The sequence below is a fragment of the Montipora capricornis genome, chromosome 9 (assembly GCF_036669925.1).
Source record: "Montipora capricornis isolate CH-2021 chromosome 9, ASM3666992v2, whole genome shotgun sequence".
NCBI lineage: Eukaryota > Metazoa > Cnidaria > Anthozoa > Scleractinia > Acroporidae > Montipora > Montipora capricornis.
The window spans coordinates 36355671-36375670 of record NC_090891.1 but is presented as its reverse complement, the minus strand read 5'-3'; the positions used below and the strand labels follow the sequence as shown (position 1 = coordinate 36375670).

General features: G+C 39.8%; 2 protein-coding genes across 3 annotated transcripts in view; both read right to left on the bottom strand.

Moving 5' to 3' along the window:
• LOC138017863 (small COPII coat GTPase SAR1B-like) overlaps positions 1 to 4779 on the bottom strand; it is an 11574-nt gene extending 6795 nt beyond the window's left edge. Inside the window, exons 1-5 of the mRNA XM_068864845.1 lie at positions 4656 to 4779; positions 4050 to 4105; positions 2325 to 2444; positions 2093 to 2158; positions 993 to 1096 (exon numbers count right to left, since the gene is read on the bottom strand). Of these exons, the coding sequence (XP_068720946.1) occupies positions 993 to 1096; positions 2093 to 2158; positions 2325 to 2444; positions 4050 to 4092 (333 nt within the window). The 5' untranslated portion in view covers positions 4093 to 4105; positions 4656 to 4779. The remainder of the gene's footprint in view (positions 1 to 992; positions 1097 to 2092; positions 2159 to 2324; positions 2445 to 4049; positions 4106 to 4655) is intronic.
• Positions 4780 to 7416: 2637 nt separating this feature from the next.
• LOC138015257 (WD repeat-containing protein 19-like) overlaps positions 7417 to 20000 on the bottom strand; it is a 46675-nt gene continuing 34091 nt past the window's right edge. For both annotated transcript variants that reach the window (XM_068862224.1, XM_068862223.1), the window contains exons 38-51: positions 18497 to 18637; positions 18143 to 18232; positions 17970 to 18057; positions 17815 to 17851; positions 17562 to 17671; positions 17406 to 17474; positions 16203 to 16280; positions 15967 to 16108; positions 15215 to 15294; positions 12851 to 12932; positions 11351 to 11501; positions 10360 to 10483; positions 9143 to 9219; positions 7417 to 7915 (exon numbers count right to left, since the gene is read on the bottom strand). In XM_068862224.1, coding sequence (XP_068718325.1) covers positions 7801 to 7915; positions 9143 to 9219; positions 10360 to 10483; positions 11351 to 11501; positions 12851 to 12932; positions 15215 to 15294; positions 15967 to 16108; positions 16203 to 16280; positions 17406 to 17474; positions 17562 to 17671; positions 17815 to 17851; positions 17970 to 18057; positions 18143 to 18232; positions 18497 to 18637 — 1384 coding nt within the window. In that variant the 3' untranslated portion in view covers positions 7417 to 7800. The remainder of the gene's footprint in view (positions 7916 to 9142; positions 9220 to 10359; positions 10484 to 11350; positions 11502 to 12850; positions 12933 to 15214; positions 15295 to 15966; positions 16109 to 16202; positions 16281 to 17405; positions 17475 to 17561; positions 17672 to 17814; positions 17852 to 17969; positions 18058 to 18142; positions 18233 to 18496; positions 18638 to 20000) is intronic.

Below are 20000 nucleotides of genomic sequence, written 5' to 3'. Positions count from 1 at the left end.
TGTAAATACCTCGCACTTTATACAGCGGGTCCTTCCTCTCTTCCTCTGATCGCTGATGTTCCGGGTCACAAAAGAAGATGTAAGATTTCAATTCGAAGAAACGCTTTCGAGAGCTCAGAACATTTTTAAACCCCGGAATTTGAAACAACCTTGTTTCTGCAGATGACAAGAAATACCGTTCGTCGCGTGGCACAACAATGATGTCATTCGAAATTATGAGAAGGGCAAGAAATGCCTTCAGTTCGGCGGCAGTGAGAGGACGCCAATTTTGAACTCCTTTCGACTGCGCATTCTTGTTGGTAAATTCAACGATCTTTCCGATGATTTCCTCAGTAAAATAGAGCATGAAAAAGTCAATAGCCCTACCAGAATCAGGCAAATTCACCGTTGGGCCTGGTGTCAGTTGAAATGGCTGTGTTCATATCGATCCGCCGCTTTTCCCAGGTCATGTTTTCAGGCAAATCGAACGGAAAACCTTCGAAGTCATCCTCGTTGTCGTCGCTATCGAAGAGTTCTTCTAAAGCATTATTGCTTAGCTCCGATAAATCGCTTGAAGACGACGAATCTTCTGCAGAAAAATCGTCTTCACTATTTGAAGCCATTTAAAAATGGCGGCGGTGAAAGGATTTGACGCGTACAACTAAAAAGTGGAGTAACTCGAAAACTTTGTATGAAACCATGTGCTTTTCTCTCCGGGAAAACATTGCCTCATCCCTGCCCTAGGTAATTGGCAATTACTGAACCCCCCAAATGATAAATCGGCCAGGCTACATAGTAAAATATCGTGACTATTTTTTTGGCCGCTAAAGGGGCCACGAGTGTTACGGGCACTTTTTCCTTTTGGCCGCTAAAGGGGCCACCAGTGGTGAAAGGGTTAAGCAAAAGCCTGATGGTAATGTTGCTAGTGCTCTCAACATAATAAATGTAATCTATTTTCCTGTTAACACCTTTAGAAAACTGTGCATTTCAAAAACCTGAAAACATGTACATGCCTCTAGTTCAGCCTTAGACTCTGGAAGTCTTTCTCCATCAGCACAATCAATAATGAAAACTATTCCGTTGACTGCAGGAAAATAATCCTTCCAAATCCGGCGAGCTGCAAAAAATAAAGAAAATCAGTTGAACGCTTCACTGCATACCAGACAACATGCACACTGACATTTCTATTAGACACTGTACTGTGTCTAATAAAATATAATAAAGATAACAAAAATATTCAAGGTGGATAAAAAGGTAGTGTTGCAGGGACTTACATGTAGACACATACATGTACGGCAGAATAAGCACCACATATATATGTACTACTGTACATGTACATCCACCAGTACAAGTAAACAACTCCACAGTTGTGAATCATAAGGATACATACAATGTATAATTATGTACATGTATGTGGTGAAGGTTACAACTACTGTACAGTGTACATAAATGTATTTTTAGCATGAAGACACATCTACAGAACCCTTTCACATGAGAAATACACATAATTATTACATCAGAGTGCAATTTTAGGATCTACAGTATCTTTCTTCCCATGTAATTGCAGTAACTGTTGGAATGCGCTACCATGAAACAATGATCCAATCTAGAGGTTGTGGGTTCATTTCCCACCCTGGTCAGAGCTTTTCTCTGTCCTTATTTTGTCAATTTGCATTCCCCAGGCGAAGGCTCAAATTGAACTTAGACGCACGTAGCACTCTCACTGGTAGATCTCTTTCGTTTCAGGACAGTACATGTAAATGCATTTGTTTTGTTCTGGTTATAAAAAGAATTGCTGAGGATCACATGAGTTCAACTCTTCACTCAAGATAATGACTACAAATCATGAATTCCTAGGCTTAAAGGTTTTCCAAAAAAGTTCCAAAATTTGTTGATTCTAAGAAAGCACTTGGATTATAGTAGAGGCAATATTCATGCTCATACAAAATTCTTAAAACCATTAACTTTACAACAAAAATTTACTAATAAATGAAAAATATACACGTAGATGCAACTACAACCTTTCCAGAAAAGTACAAAGTACAAGGAACATTTACAAGGAACATGTACAAAGAACATGTACAAGGTACAAGGAACAAGGTACAAATCATACCTTGCTTGTGACCTCCTAAATCAAATGTTGTAAACTTCATACCACCCATGGACAACTCCTCTGATGCTAAAAACAAAAATAAAAATAAAAATAAAAACAAAACAGAGTATTTCGGTAATGAACATGTTGAAGTCTGATAACCAGACTAGATTAGTTAAATACATTTTGTAACTGTAACTTCAAAAGAAATGCATTCTAAAAATTAATTATCAAAAAGGATAAAAGTACATACTTGGATGAAGCGTCGGAACATGCTGGGCCATGCGGTCATCCTTAAGCATGTGTAATAAAGTTGTTTTTCCCGCATTGTCCAATCCTAAGAATACCAATTTGCCAGTCTTTTTCATTAAACCTATGAGAGAAATGTCAATGGAGTGTTTTATTTTAGCACACAGCATTTTGTGTCTAAATCCCTGGCTAAAAGATTCCATCAGTGTCAACAAACATGTTAGAGAATTGAGTATGAATGCTGAATGTTATTGTTGACACTTTAATCTGCGCTTTGAATGCTACATATACATGTATCATCACACAAACACCTCTTTAAAACAGGTGAACCATGTTGCAATGTTTAGTCATAGAGTAACCTGTTCATCCTTCTCATACTACAAAGTGTTGGGAACAATTCTTGTGTTACTTCAACCATTGAACATCACTAATATTCAAAGGGATATTAATAAAACCATCTGTCAACCCCACACTAAAGTGTAATTACAAAAATTAAAATTAAAGTTATGTTGAGTAAATAATTTAGATTCATTCTATGACAGTCACTGCAGTCACTCTTTAAATAATTACTATTCATATATCCTGAAGAAGTCCTCCTTGGTAAAATGACAGACCAATGACAGACCCGAACAGACAATATAGCACTCAGGTTTTCACGTTTGAGGAATTGAACCCATTAACGTTTTATTTTCACCGGCCAACTTTTCTTTAAATTTTAATTTCTGGGGTAAGCTTTGGTTTTCTTCTGATATGTGTTCTCAATTCTAGACATGTGTCTAGTTTCATCCCCCTCGAAAGCATACACTCCAACAATGGTAATTGTTGATTTGAAAAAGCCTTGCTCCGTGTATTGAGCAACATCTGAAAGTTTCGTCAGCTTATTCTAAATTAAACACTTTCCCATGCGAAAGCAAACAAATACGTTTGGTGAAGCATCGAAGACAGCTGTCGCTGAAGGAAGAAAGTGAAAGGTACGCTTGCCGAATATTTCTTTGTCACATGTTCAAGGTTTTTGTCTTTTACATTTGCTCTCGCTGATTTTTGCCACCTAGTTTGATTGACTAGAAAATCTATACGTATTAAGTGACTTGAGCTTCTGTCGCACTTACTACCTATGGAACCACAAGACTTTTTACCATAGTTCAACTTTCATTTGAATTTCTCGAAGCAGAAAGGTCACACAAGAATGAGAAAGTGATCGGGGATCGAAGAACTTGGTAAAGTAGAGCACGTTTGTTGACTATTGCTGCGTCATAACACGTCATATCCAAGATGGCGCTCTCCAAGTCACAAAAGAGGCAACTTCAAAGTGCTCTAGTCACATTTTAACAGGGAACTGGACAAAACGGCAATTATTTTCCAATTCCTGGCGAAAAGTTTTCGTAATTTAGAGAAACTTTTTCTAGACAGTACTTTCCCTTTAAAAAGCCTTTCCTTTCCTTTACAGTGTTGAATGGCAACAGAGTACATGTACTTGTATGTGTACTGCACTATAACCATTGTTTAGGCTTTTTGTTCCTTGGTCTTTAAAGCTTAAGAGAAAAAAAAAACTTGCTTGGAGCCTTTCCATAATAATGGTAACAGAGAGTTATGTAATTATTTTGAGCCCAGTAGATTCAGTTGATTATTATGCAAGTGCATTGTACGAAAATGCACAAACACCTTTTAGCATCCTGTATAGTGTCCCTCACTCAAAGGATTAATAAATATGTATGTATGTAACACTCACCTAAGTAGTTGAGCATTCCAGTAAACCAATCCCACATAAACATTTTTGCAACAAACCTACCAAAAGTAAGAAATAAATTCAAGACGAGCAATGATGTTGCTACACGAAACCACTCATAACAAGAGTAAAAAATAATCGAATGAACTTACAAGTTAAATCTAATTTGACTAAATCCATTTCCGCTAGTAAGTTCACTTCTCCTCATATTTGAAAACAACAGAAAGCAGTCACTACTTTATGATCGGCCAGTGGGGAGTTTGACAACATTACCTTATACGTTACTTTATAATCAACAACTGCATGAACTGTGGAATTGGTGACGTGCTAAAAATTACGTGAATTCTGGAATCGCATCATACGCAAGTGCCAGCGTGGCTTATTTCACGGGATGGCTTACGGTGCTACACATTTACCGCAGGAACCGCGACAATCGCAATAAAACCTGGCAGATTTCTTCATAGACACGTAACAATGTGATGTTTAACTCAAAAACATTTGCCGGTACAATATGTAGCACGATGCTCCCTCAGATGACTATTTAGTGCTGCCGTTGGACTTCAGGTCATTGATAAATCAAATTCTGGATAATGAACCCATCATACTTACCTACAACTTTGAAAATCCTAGAAAAAAGTCGCGAGAATATCGGAATTTTGCAAGATACACTTCCACAAAAATTATTACACGCGTACGATTTCGGAGTTGTTTCCCGTATGTACGCCTCATTGCGCAACTGCGCCACGTAATAAACTCGACCAGGGAACTGGGAACTGCTAATGGAGATACCTTTGACTTCCTGTAGATCGTAGGTGTTTTTTTGTCTTCGTCGCATTCCAGCCGTCCGTGGAATTTAGAACTTATATGAGAAAAAGAAGGAGGAAGGATAAAACTTATCAAAAAACAAAAAGAGGAAGATGGATAGAAAGGTGAACGAAGCGATGTTCCTCGATTGGTGGAGTTAAACTCCACGTGAAAGTTCGTTTGAGGAGCTCATCTCAAATAAACATTCTGGTTTCTTCATGGGGTTCCTCGCCACTAAATATCCTTTTAAAAAGTATATTTGTTATTGATAATTTGAGAATTATGGCAAAATTAACAGAAACTGAAATTGAAACAGCCAGGGCTCGTTGGAACATCTTTAAAGCAAGAGTGAAAATTCCGGTTTGGCTGAGCGAAACAGCCACATTTGTGCTCAGTATTGTTAAGCAAAAAACTCTAGTGGATTAGTGATGACATTTCTCGAAATCAAGTAAACTGAGATTGGCTGCCATTCTCAAACATTTCAAGTTACGTACTGAAGATAAGGATCCACACTGAGGCTTGACCAAAGTAACATCTTAGACGGATGAAGTGGGTGTCATCTGTACAACCCATGATTTGCGATCCGCTTATATTTTCCTAATTGTGATTTACTGTACTTTTATATCCCATTTTATAATTTTAGAATGTTAAACTCAGTTTAAGTGAAGCTATGCTCCTCGCAGTTAAGAAAGCAATTTTAGCAATTGCGTAGAGAAGCCTGAAAAATTAAAAAATTAGACGAGGCTCACCTGTAGGTCAAGTTTGATTAGCATTCTATGAGTCATTGGTCAGGAACCGTAGGAGTCAACTGAGATAGAGCACTCGTGCTTTTTCCCTGAACAAGCCAAAGTGACGACTTTAATTACTGAGGAGCGATTCGCTCATGGCGGCCATCCGATCTTGTTCATTAAAACCAAAAGAGCCATTAAGCTCGTTGCACTACGAGGAAGCCGGCCGTATTTTTTCTTGACTTGGCAGGAGTTCCCTCCTTATCTTCCCTCAAAAGGGCGTCTTCTTTGTTTTCCAAATAGGCTGCCGTGCGGTAGAAAATATACGAAAATATCTTCGTAATTCAAGACATTGACTTCAAGCTTCATAGCTCAGTTGGTCAGTAGAGCGTACGTAGAGCGTCGCACCGGCATCGGGAGGTCATGGGTTCAAACCCCGTTGAAGTCCTGAATTTTTCAGGCTTCTTTACGCAAATGCTAAAATTGCGTTCATAACTGTGAGGATCATAGCTTCACTTGATTTCATAGGCCGAAGTTCAACATATGATTTATTTCAGACATCATTTCGTTCATTAAGATCAGTTTAGACAGGTGTCCCCTATTAGCAGAGGATATTCTTCATTGTTAGATTTTAATGCGGATACGTTAACAAAATCATTATACCCCTTTCTTCTCATGAAGCAGCACAGTACGCTAAATTCAGCGATACCTTGAAATTCCAAAGACCCTTTTCGGTTTATAGCGGATGCAAAATTTATTTTAATTAAAACAGCACTAAAAGGCATGGAAACTGAGTGGTTTTAGGGATATAACTTTCTCACCAAGCTATTCAGCTATTGAGCGATTCAAACATAAGTGCGATCATAAAGACATAGTTCGACGCTACTCTGGCTTAGGAAATTTAGCAACAAGTTAATATTCAAAGATAAAAAGTTTCGTTACTCCTTTCTATTGTCTTCATCATGGTTCAAGTTGATGAAAAGTTTTCGAGAGAGGTATTTTAAAATATGATGTTTGTCTTTCTGGCCACGCCACAAATGCAGAATTAAGCCAGTTTGTTATGGCTGTCAATTCAATTGCTTCATTAAGGCATGGGAAAGTAAATAACTTCACAGGCACCTTTTCCGGCTAAAGGATGTTCCACTGTTTGTACTTCTGGCAAGCAGTTTAAAAGGAACAATTTTAGGGTTTTTGTTTGGTCGTAAAATGATTTTGGATGCGAGGAACTCGAACAGGCTTCCTATGAAATGAAACAGGCATACGTGAAAGGGTTACCCCCATCATCAAATTCGCCGGACCATGAGAGTAAAGTGTCTTGCCCAAGAACACAACACAGCGTCCCCGGCCAGGGCCCGAACCCGGACCGCTGGCTCCGGAGTCGAGCGCACTAACCACGAGCTCCAGGCTACAGCGCCTCCCTGCGATAGACTGGTATCCCACCCAGGGGGGAAAGGGGGGGGGGGGGGGGGAGTAGAAATATTCCTGGTCGCTTCCTGCTACTGAAACCGGGATAAGCTCCGGACTGATGGGCCACTTGGCTCGTATGCATACTTTACCTTCTGGTACTTTGTCTATCTGAACGCCTCGGACAGTTGTCTCAGCATGGCGTCATTAGAATAAGAACCGGTAAGACTCATTTTCAATTTCTGTATCTCACTGCTGTGCTTCTCTTTGCAATGTTTCCACAACGCCGATCGCCCCTCCTTTTCGCTGCGTGACTTTATGTGTTCTTCCCTTCTTGTGTACGCGCTCCGCGACGTTTTCCCCACGTAGATGTTGTTACACCCCCTCCCCCCCCCCCCCCCCCACACACTCTATCTAATAAGTCACGCTCTGTCTATATCACAACATTTTCAATGTTTGAGTTATTCAAGATGTGAAATTGACATGAATGGGGTTAAGGTTTGCGGATAGGTTGCAAAAGTTATCGTCACATGCAAACGTTCCATACAAATCGTTGATTTTTTGCAGACGACGAGAAAAAAAATTACAACTATTACAAAGGGCAAGCGAATAGCGTTTAAGGCCAACAGAGCCATTCATGTTTCATTATTTCTTGCTTTTCGTTTGATTTGTGACATTCTCTTCGAAGTTGCAGTCATCTTTGAAATCAACTGACCAAAGTCACTGAGCAGTTCAAGCGCAATGTACTCCGACCCTGTATTTACACTGGCAATTTGCCAAAACATGGACTGTTTCTGTCGTTCTTTCGTTCCTTTAATTTAATCTTTATTATCCGTCTTGAGGTACTGCGATGGGTCCTTTATCAGCTTCACTTCTGAAGCCACAATGCCCTGGGAGCACATTGGACAAACTGATTCACCGGACTCAAGCAGACTACAAAAACGAAAAAAAAGGGAAAAAAGTGAAAAACAAATCGACAAGATCGGTCACCTCGCAGCTCTTACAAGGTCTCACCTGATTGGAGACCACCCTTGAGGTTTAACAAAACAACAAATAACAGAAACAATGGACCCTAGGCCTAAAACAAAAGGGCTGCAATTCTATCCTCTAGGGTCCATTGTTTCTGTTATTTGTTGTTTTGTTTAACCTCAAGGGTGGTCTCCAATCAGGTGAGACCTTGTAGGAGCTGCGAGGCTACCGACAAGATCAAGTGCCAGTGTCTCATTTTGTTTCTTAAGAAGGAGAATGTAATATGCAAATCAAGAAACTAGACGCTTTTGATCGGATGGGATGCATGACCTCACCAACATTAAAATGGCTTTTCTATGGGGCCGGGCGGGCGTGTAAAGAGAAGTGAACAAAGATAGGTTGTTGGCGGGAATAGGCCTTTAGCAGTTAGTGATCGCATGGTACAAAAACCGCCAAACAGGAAAGCAATTGCGCCCTGAGACATCTAAAACAAAGAAAATTTAAATTAAGTTGCTTTGTTTTAGATGTCCCATTGGCCTATTAATATTCTTGGGTTTCACTCACGTGATCAACAGCCATGTTTTTCAACGAAAACAAAAGAAGACGTTAGCATTATAATAGCTTTCAATTCCCGGAGGATTGGATCGGGACACCAACATGGCCGCCATTTCATTGTTTGGGGACACCAACATGGGGGCCGTGACGTCATGTGAAATCCAAGAATTGGTTCCCTTAATCTAACGTTTGGCATCATGGCAAATGCCGGTGAGGATGATACTGGCTCACAAATGTGGATGCGGCAAATAAAATTAAATCAAATCAAGGTCGATTAAAACAATGCTTTCAACTATGAAAGATATAGAAAATACATGACTCCATGAGCTCAGAAAAAATCGATTCTAGTACCAGATAGGATTTCATCCCACGACCCTCCAAGATCTAGTAGCTGGATGCTCTAAACACCAGGATACTGGTGAGTAGTGACTGAACTGTGTACCCTATCCGCCTCGATTAGCCGGCTAGAGCTATTTGCGGGTAGATATATATTCCTGTAATAGCTTTTTTTATTAAATAATAAAATTATGTTCTTGTTGCTCACTCGTGAGATATACTATCAACACCGAGGATAAAATTCGTATTCCCGCCGTGGCCATGTAATATCCCCCTAAATGTTATAATTTAAGCATATACCTTACAAGTTCGGAGTAAAGAGCTGGAAAGAAACAATTGGGACACATGGTCCAATTATTCTTGACCATATGACGACCCTAGAAAATGCGCAAAATAAAAAAACAAAAACAAAAACACAAAAACATGCATAAGGGTTAGTTTTCACTAGCGATGCGAAAATAACAACCAACACTCGCGAACTCACTAGTGTCTTGATCATGAAGACCACTTTTGGGACAAGATACTCATTAACAACTAGCTAATGTGTGTGCAGTTTCATATATTTCACCTTTTTTCCTAAAAAAGTCAGAGCTGGGGCTTTTTGCTGTAACGTAGCTCGTGCATTTTCCTGCGCGTGCAGCATCGATCTCATTTTTGTCCATATTTGGGCATAAAATTGGTGTCCTAAAATCCCCAGCTTTGTTCCAAGGAAAAGAGTTGCAAGTTACGCGCCTCAAGGTCACGTGCTTCTGGTTCGCCTCACACGGGATAAACTTGAACTCCCAATCGACCAGCTCCCAACAGGCTTGGTAGCTCAGTTGGTATAAAGCAAGCGCAGCGCAGTTGCGTGGCCATGGGTTCGAATCCCGTTCAAGACTGGGTTTTTTCGGGCTTTCATCTACATATAGGAATATATTATAGCAAATTTTTTACTCGTAGAAAATGTGAGTATACCTGAAACATTGTAGCCACTCACTGGCATTTTTTCCCATTTCCTTAGGGATACATTTGGAAACTATTAATAAGAGCTTCCTCAAACGAAGCCATTTTGTAAATTTAGTGATAGCGACGGAGCGATTCCACGTGCTAAAGCGAATTCGCTGAATGCCCTGTAACGACGTGGCGACATGCCTTAGTAGCCTGGCAATCTGATCGCTAAGCCGTAGCGAGATGGCGACGGCGACAGTGCGTCTCTAGTTTTTCATTTCATTTTATTCCGCACTTCAAATATATGAAACTTTATATGTTCTAAACAAGTCAGAAATCGAATTGAAACTAAAATTGAAATATATAAGAGTTGTCTTTTGCTTGAAATTTCTGAACAGAAAGAGAACATGTCATGAGATATCATATTTAAAGATTGCCTCGTACACAGTATGAAAGTGGCATTTTGAATATTTGGGCAAACGGTGGAATCATTTTAACGGGCCCTTGCGTGTCAACACACTTGGCATGCAAAACAGATACGAAATCGACCCTGGATGAAGCAAATGAGTTGGGTTGGCTCACTGACGTACCGTAATGATACAGTAGGGTATGGTATTTTTGCATTCTGGACAATCCAGCTTGGTCTGAGCAATTTCATTATCGCAATAAGGACAGGGGTCTTGCGCCTCTTCCTCTTCCGTTTTATCGGGTTTTCTATAATAGAAAAGCCATAGAATAACATGACAGGAAAGAAAAGTGTGGTGGGTGGGGGCGAACGCCTCCAACGAGCACGCTCCTAGTGACGACGGTTCTCAGTTTCAGATAAATAATCCCTCGCTCTCCTGAAAATATCTCAAAAAGACTAGATTTTAAAATAGGCGGATCGTTGTTTTCAAAAAATTCGAGAAGCGTACTTTCTGCATTACTGGAGGTGTCGGGCTTGGTACCTAGAAAAAAAAAACTGCTGTAGTGTATGAGTAAAATGACTAAGATGATATAGTCGACGAAGAACAGTATTCACAGCTTTGTTATATTGACAGAACTCTTGAGGCCCATTACAAGTAGAAGTTACGGTATTAAAATTGACCTCAAAGTAAGCTTAAAGTGCCGGTCACCTCAACACAGTTTTCCACTTTATTTATTCTTCGAAATTGTCCCAAATACATTGTGTTGTTTTTAGAACCTTAAAATTGAAAATTCACTTTTTTATTTGCTTTGAAAGACGGGAAAAGTAATTATACTTTGATCCATAACCGAGCAATGAAGGGGAATGGGTTTAATACAGGGTTGACATCACTTGCATCGCTGTTTTTCAAAGAAAGGAGTCTATGACGTCAACCCGGTATTATAACCTGTAAACCCATTCCCCTTATTGCTCGCTAATGAATCAAAGTATAACCTTTTTTTCCGCCTTTCAAAGGAAATAAAGAAGTGAATTTTCAATTCTAAAAACAACACAATCTATTTGGACGATTTTGGAGAATAAATCAAAACGCTGGAGAACTGTGTTGAGGTGATAGGCACTTTAACATCAAGACTACGGAAGTTCTATATCATACGTTAAAAACAAGTATTAATTACCTGACAATTTGTTCAATCTTCTTCTTGTATTTTAGGTCAATCTTCTGTCGATACTCTGGCCGCATTAACATGGCAGCATAACTGAATGATGAGTTTTTCAGTCCTGATCGATGGCATTCGATGACAGTTGATGTAAGGATGGGAACAACGTCTGGAAAGAAAAAAAAAATTATAACTATTTTCCTTTTTTTCTTATCGTTTTAATTGCTGGGATCAGGCACTTCCACTTTTTTTGGTTACACTTCATAACCCTTTATCATACTTTCACCTCTTTCGGGAAAAGTCCAATTTACAGTTGTGTGCTAAGTTACCTGGCCTACGAATGAAAATGAGGCTGGCGTTGACCTTGTTTTGATAGAAACCTCACTGCTTTTTTATGACAACATCATTGACATAAGAAAAGGAGGGAGGTCTGTATCATAAGGTCAACACCAGCCTCCTCACTTTCATTTAAAGGCCACGTAACTAAGCACACAAATGTAAAGACGTCTTTTTTACAGTGACTGTAAAATTCTCGCGCGCTCATTCGCTAATTTTTATTGTCAATACGCGGACAGACACATACATTTATAATTTATGCAAAATTTTGTGAAACGTCAATCTGTCACTTTTTGACCAATAGAAATTCTCCGTTTTTTTCCATTAGCCAATAAGAGAGCGAGGCAAGTTATGAATTTGGTCACGTCAGATTGAATAAAATTGAAGTTTCTCGCATTTTTGCCTCGCGTTCTTCTCGTGTTTTGACTTTATTTTGACCCCTCTGCCTTTTTGTTATGGTAAAAAACAAATTGATGTCAGTTTTTCGTCATAACATTGTCAAAATAGCTGTGGATCCACGAGGCGACAGCCGGTCAGACGGATGAAAAACTGACATCAATTTGTTAAATTGACAAGCTCTCAGGAGGCTTGATCGCTCACTTGTCGATTAAAAATTATTAATGTGCAGCGCAATGGCAATTGGTTATGGGCTTGAGTCTCGTCCAAGGATGAGTTTTTTTCAGGTTCTTGGAAACTTCTTCCTTACCTGTGGTGATCATTTTCATGACCACGGTTAAAATTAAAGACAGGTAAATTTATACTCTACCTTATCATATTTACGGTATAGTAGTGTCCAGAGCAAATTTACGATGGCCCAGGAGGGTCACAGTCCAGTTTTAATTTTTCACAGTCCAGTTTTAATTTTGTTAACAGTCCAGTTTTAATTTGTGAGTCGTCACCAGCTCTCTCACAGGTCACAGGTCATTGTTTTACCAATAAAATAAAGAGAGTGTCCTAAACATTCATAAAAGCTAACCTTCGGCCTTAAAGCTTTTGTTCAGGCTTAATTAGGCCTAAGGTTAACTTTTATGAATATTTAGGATACTATCTGTATTGGTAAAACAAAGACCTGTGACATGTGAGAGAACTGATGACGACTCACAAAATTAAAACTGGACTGTGATAAATTAAAACTGGACTTTGACCCTCCTGTGCCATCGTACAAATTAAAGAAACACTCACGTGCAGGAAACTTGCTGATGTTATTTGCCACTCTAATTAACATCCGGGCACCTTTCAAGTGATCACCACGCTTGACGTGCAGCTAAAAAGAGAGAAAAACTTGAAGTAACCGTATGAGCACGAAAGGAGCATGAACCTGCGCCCATGGCAGTAAAAGTTTGTAGAGAACAACTGCACTGTTGCTTGAAGCCGGCCGAAAGGATTCAGAAGATAGTAATAGCGGGAACACACAACATCGCTGGATTCTTTAAGGTCACTTGTAGATGAGCAATATTGCGATCGTCTTAGATATCTGTTTTAACACTTCGTATTGATAACAGCTTTTTTGGAGATTTCATGTCCTGAGTTCGTGTCTTATGAGGAAGTTTAGTAGCTTTAATGTTATTAGTTAGGTGTTTCTTTCTCAATCCTTCTTAAGTCAATATCTAATTCTACTAACTTAGCGGAGGCTAGTTCATAGGTTACGTTAGACATCCTATCCAATTAGGATCTAAATGGTTAGCATTCACAAGTGTTTCACGACTATAATAATAAGTTAAAGCTTATAATTTTCTAAAATTATAAGGGTACTTAAAAGCACTAATAGCCAATACGTATTTAAAACCGACTTACTAAATATATATACAATAACTAATAAAACTAAAAGAAGATACTAGAGCGATTTTCAATTGAGTGTCGAAAGTAATTACCGAATTGCTTTGGTTTTGCATTACTTCACTCGGTGATTAGTTCAAAGTTCTCGTGCCACTTTTTCAACCAAGCAGAAGTGAAACCAAAATCAATCGTGGCTCGCGTGCCCACATTTTCCCGCGCTTTGTGTCGGCTACGTGTGATTACTTCGAGTTTTGATCAGTTTACTGGATTGCCTCCGTCCTTTTTGATTGGCCAAAGTAATTACTTTGGTTTTGGTTTTACGACACTCCATTAAAATTCGCTCTAATAAAAATATCAGAACGATTAATAACGACACCTGCCAGCGGTTACATTTTAAAGTCTTCCCCGTCGGAAAAGGACGAAAATCGTCTCGACACACTTCTCAAAGCAAGACGCTCTTTAAAGCGTTTACTCGGAATACCATGTTGCGCAGAAGTCGGGTGATGCATTTTGGAAGAGTTAGAAGCAAACTGCAAGGATTGAATAGACTAAAGCGATGCTTACTTTTGATATTCAAATCTGCTAAGTACGGAACAAAAGTAGTAAATGTGTTTCTGCAGCCAGTTGACGTCTGGAGGGCTCATGACAACGGATAACCTATTGGTGAACACCGCTTAGTGTTTACAAATAAATTCAATGGGTCACCAAGCAAAAGGAGTTGTTTGATTTGGTACAGGTTGCCGGATCGGAAATGACGTGAATCTACGGAATGCAGGGTAACATCAAAGTGAAACCAGTGGGCCAACCGAGAACGAGACAATAGCGTAGCGAGAGAGAAAACTCTGGAAAACCATTGGCCAAGTGAAATTTTAATACCCCTCTTCTAACCAGCTACACCAGTAACCAGCTGCAAAGTTTCGAAACTAACAGTGTTGTGAATAATACGGTGATGACCCCCTTTAGGTAGCTAACATGAAGACCGTGAAACAAATTAAAGAAAAAAATTGACATCCTCGGAAGATGCTTGTACAAAGAACAGCTGAAACAAAAAGGAATTTCGGGCATTGCGAACATACTGCTGCTGGGAGTTCTGTACTGACCATCTCATCATGTTGTCATCATACAAGATTTAGAGTAACTATCTTATTCATAATATTTTGCCATCACTCAGAACATGGGCTTGAGTTTTTTTAATTACCGAACGACATTTGTTTCACAATAAAACCCTAACACAGCTCCCATAGCTTTGGTTTCTCCACTGCATGTTATAAATCGGGGTTTTTATCGAATTCTGTAAGAATTGAGGCTGTTAGAAGCCTCGCGGAGCGCAGAAATCATGTCCTGGGTCCAACGACACTCGACATTGCGGCTCTTTTTATTTGTTGTTGTTGTTGTTGTTGTTGTTGTTGTTGTTGTTACAAAAAGTAGTTTCGTTCAAAAGGGAGGTGAAATTTATTGCTCCAACGGTTCAAGTGCATTGCTTTTAGCCAATGAAGTCGCCGCCTCGTAATTCTATTGTCCATTTTGCTGCACCGAACAAAGTCAACCGAGATTATAACTCGGATACCTTTCAGGTATTTCGAGTAATTAATTGGAGGTATGTGGTTTCGGTGGACATGTATTGACATGGGCTGATAGCGTATTAACATACTGACATCGGACATGTTTGCCAAACACAGAAGCACCACAAGACAGACGGATACGGCTGCTATCTGTTTGCTCAACATAATGCACTGCATCACATGACGACGAAATGCCAAAAGCACCAACCTTGACCAGAATGTAGCTGTGAAGTATCATCAGATTTTGTATCATTTCCGTCGGAATCTTTATGTTATGATCAGTCAACTCTGGAAAATAAAATCCACACTGAACTTGGGCGAAAATGGCGAGCTTAACAAAGGAAATCATTATGAACACCCGCAAATGTTGGGAAATGCGGATAGGTCCTCTGGATATAAAGCACTTTCCTTTGTACGGAAAAGTAGTGATCTTGCTAAAGGGTGCATTTTAAACGCATTCAAAAAGTTGGGTCGTTTTTATTTTTCCCTTGCAACTCGACCGTTTTAGCCGTCAATTGCTGCACCTTTTCTTGCTGCAGGCCTGACACGTATAATGGAATGAACATAAAACAAAACAAAAAAAAAACACGCCTTGAGATGTCGCGAACTTCTTGTCTTGTCTGGATGTCTTGCACGCATTTGTGGTTTAAAAAAGGGATCATCCTTGGCCATCCCTGGCCATACTTGGTCATTTTTATTTGTATGGGATAAGCACCAGAAACCTGCTTTATGTTGTGGCATGGCAGACGTAGCACTAGTATCCTATGCGCTAAACTCTTAGACTTGGATGCAACGCATTGATGGTTACATGTTAAGTACTATTTCACAAAGAAAGTCTTTCTTTGTTAACGGACTTATTGGGAAAAAAAAAATAAACATGTAATTGTCACAAGGACGTTCAATGCATCTCACAATAACAGATACAATTCCTATTTCCGCAACAATGAAAATAACACTAACCTCTGTACATGCTGAATAACACATCATGTGCATTCCTGTAGTTTCCTGCATTTTGATCTTCCCGAGCGATAATAATGGCTGTCCTTGCTGCCTCCCTGTATTGCTTCAAAGCCATGTACAGGCGAAACAAGTACTTCGCTTCCTGGTATTTAAATAAACAAATTGAGTTGGATTTTTTGTTTCAATTAAAGGAAATATTTGACGACTTCACATTTTTCTTCTTTGTGGTTGTTCACCTTGGGTATCCCATCGGTCTCTCCCATGAGGAAATCAATCAACTGATGTGTTAGTACCTCATCCGCAGCCTGACCAACCTGCCATGAAAACCAAGAAAAATGACACTTAAGGACGTTCGCGCGAAATTTTTTCAACATTGATTTTCTTCTGAAACTTTTACCACTGTAAGATGATGGGTTAGTTATGTCAGAAATGTAAAAAAAATGGGGGGTCACCGACTTCGTTTTGCCGGGAGAGAACATGTCCGGAAAAACACCCAAAATGTGACAAAATCGGGCTTCGTTATCGAATAAGGCCAGTGTCTGTAAACCCAAATATATTGCAATTAAATCTTTGAAGTGAAATCTTCTCTGCCAAATATTGTTTAAGTGGACTAATTAAGTGAATTTAGTCAACTGGTGAGGTTCCCTTAAAGATCAAGTTCGCATTTAGCGACCACAGTTTCACGCGCCTTGCAGCCGCAAGATGGCAGGATTTGATGTCTCGTGAGAAGAAATCATGTAATTTTTTGAACTTCCCACATTGATTTTTTGTTCATTTTTGGACAACGTGGAGATAATTGTAAATAAAATCCGTTTCTGGAAAGAAAAATAGGCGTCACCAAACGTCCAAGACCGTTAAATCCAGGCAAAGCTATAGCAATGGCCTTTTGCCCTATCAGTTCTCATTTTGTTACTTAGCGCGCGCGCTCGTGTATGACGTGGCGTGTGCATTTGCGTGCGCAGTAAGGATGCGCAGAAACAATTGGCGCGAACGTCCTTAAGGGTGCTTTCGATCGATTGACCCTATTCCGGAATAAGAACACGTGGAGTGATGTTTTAAAACGGTATGTCTGGCGCTTTTGAAGCAACAAGGATAATGAAGATATGTTTAAAATAGCATTTTAGCAAGTGTTTGATAATTTTTATGTGAATCTCCGTAAAAACGAAGGATTTCTAACTTCTATTCCGTGTATTCCTATTCCGGAATACGGTCAATCGAAAGCGCCCTAAGATTGCTTGTCCGTCTGTCCAACTGTCGACTCTGACTGACTGACTGATTGACTGACTGATTGAAAAGCATGGCTGCCTTCGCGCCTGTCTGTTGGTATGTCTTTCTTTCTGAATGCTGACCGATTGACTAATTGACATCAAAGTACACCCCTAACGATGTCAATATTTGCAAGACACTGGAAAGAAACAAAAATTGAAGGGTATTCGTACCGTTTCGATGGCCAGTTCAATAGACTCACCATCCTCCCCAACAGGGCACTTTAAGAAATGCTTCAAAGCCTGTGGAAACAAAAGCACAGGTAACGTTCATTCCGTTAATACAACTGTTGAAAAAACATTAACGATCCTGGGAATCCTCTCTTTTACCTTGCCGTATTGTGTCGCTTTGAGGAAAAACTTCCCAGCCAGGAAATGCTGCTTTTGATTCTCAAAATACATCGCTATGCTGGCATAGTCGTCTGTGACAGCATCATCCCCTTAAAGATAAAGGACAACAAGTTGGTATTGTTGCATCTGTACATTATTAATTGTCACCGTCAACTTCCTCATTGATGTCGTCATCGTCGTCGTCATCGTCATCTTCACTATCATCTTCAAGTTCAACATCAGTTCAACTTACCAATTATTTTAGCGTACTGTTCCATCTGATTATGAGCCTAAAAGAAGGAGACAGCGAGAGTTTTCATTACTTTAAGTCCGAACCAAAATATAACCCATACGGATCGGGAAACAAAGATGAAAATAGCATGATGTGTATCATTAAGACTTAGGCACCTGGGCAAGCTGGAACGCTTCATCATTACACTTCGACAGCACAAGAAACTGAATTGCAGATCCAAAGTCGCCAAGTTTCTGGAAAAATCTTTACAAAGAAATAAATGTTGAGTTAATTTCGATGCTTCACATGAAGTCTCGAAAAAAATACAATGAAAAGAAACAACTCAAACCTGGCCACCATCTTAGCTCCTTCGACAGAATGCGTCTCTTTCACAATCCTCACAGCTTCCTCGGGATTTTGCAAATGATCCAGGTTGATTCTGAAGAAAGTAATTTGAAAAACGACGCACAAATTCTGTTACGGACTTCCAACAATTAACTCGCGAACGACCCGTGAACGTTTGTCGAAGGGGTGTCTTTGGTCTGATTTACATGACTCCATTTGCAGTGCAGTCGCGGCGTACGCTAGTCACATGTGAAAATCTTAAGCAAAAGATAGCTTCGTCTAAATTGCCCATTAAAAAAATCTTGGTCCATTCTTCGCCGGAATTTCTCAACAATAATTTGCAAATTCGACGCCTCACCTAATGACGCTGTCATAATCCTTGGCTGCTTCATAAGCTGCGGCAGCATCCTTGTATTTCCCATCAGCTTCTTTGGCCTTAGCGTACTGAGCGTGCAGCTTAGGAGAGGTCACTTGGGTAAGCAGTTCACCGACCTTCGCCCTGAAAAGATTAACAATTTGAGTCATCAGATCGTCAAAAAACGAAATCACAGAAAAGGCCAAGAGGGCGCTGAGCTGTAGCACATTTTCGCCCAGCAATAGAAGGGATCGCTTACTACGGACCTTCACAGGAAGGAGGGAGGTATTAGGGAATTTAAGCAAAGACAACAGCTACGGACACGAAAACGCCGCAAAGCACTGAATAATGTTATTGGTTAAAAGAGGAAAAGTAATTCTTTGTAGTAGAGAGAGTTTCAATAGAGTGTTGTTAAACCAAGTAATTACTTTGGCCAATCAAAATGGACAGAGACAATCCAGTAAACCAATGAAAACTCGAAGTAATTACACTTAGCCGACACAAAGCGCGAGAAAATGTGCACGCGCGAGCCCCGATTGGCATTGGTTTCATTTCTGATTGGTTAAAAAAATTGCGCGAGAACTTTGAACCAATCACTGAGTGAAGTAATGCAAAACCAACGCAATTCGCTAATTACTTTCGACACTCATTTTACTCCACAAAACAACGTTACATGACAACATTTCAGGTTTGACAACAACGTGAGCATACAGCAATGAACCATTCATTTGCTACCTTCGGGTTACTTTAAAACCGTTTGTACCCATCCAGATACAGGTTAGTTCCCAAGGTGAACATTATATATCATGATTTTGGAGTGACGTTTTTGTTGATACTGCCGTTGTCCTCGCTTAAATCCGGGGTTTAAACTCCCTATTTATATTTAAGACAGTGACGACAGCGCGTGAGGAAAATAAGTCTGTTGAAATATAAGTGCTACACGGCCAACGTTTGCAAAAACGTAATTCTTCCTTGTACTTGTACATGTTCATTGCCGTGACTTTAACATCTTCAAGTCCCACGGCCCGCTCCCTTCTGACCTTGTAGCTCAGTCGGTAGAGCAGCGGTGATCTAACCCGAAGGTCGTGGATTCAATTCCCTCCCTGGTCAGAATTGTCCTTGTGTGGGCCCATTTCCATCACTAGGGCTAACGCTCACATCGGTCACATGGAGTAGAAAACTAGCACTTCACATTACACTTTAACCAGTTAATGACGGTGCCTACTAATTAAAGATATTTTTGCCCCGGTGTGTGATTATGCAGGAAATGTAGATCTTAACAAGTGTTATTGAAATCCAAAAAGAAAATTGGGGGCAACCACGCATTTTTCAAAGATAATTCATGAATAATCTTTGTAAAAAGCTTTAAAATACAAAGCAATGTATGGCGTTCTTTCTCAAATTGAAGCTGAATTATCTCTGAAAAATGCATGGTTACCCCCAATCTTCTTTTTGGATACCAAGAGTACTTACTAAGATCTACTTTTTCCGGAAAGTTTGAAACCGC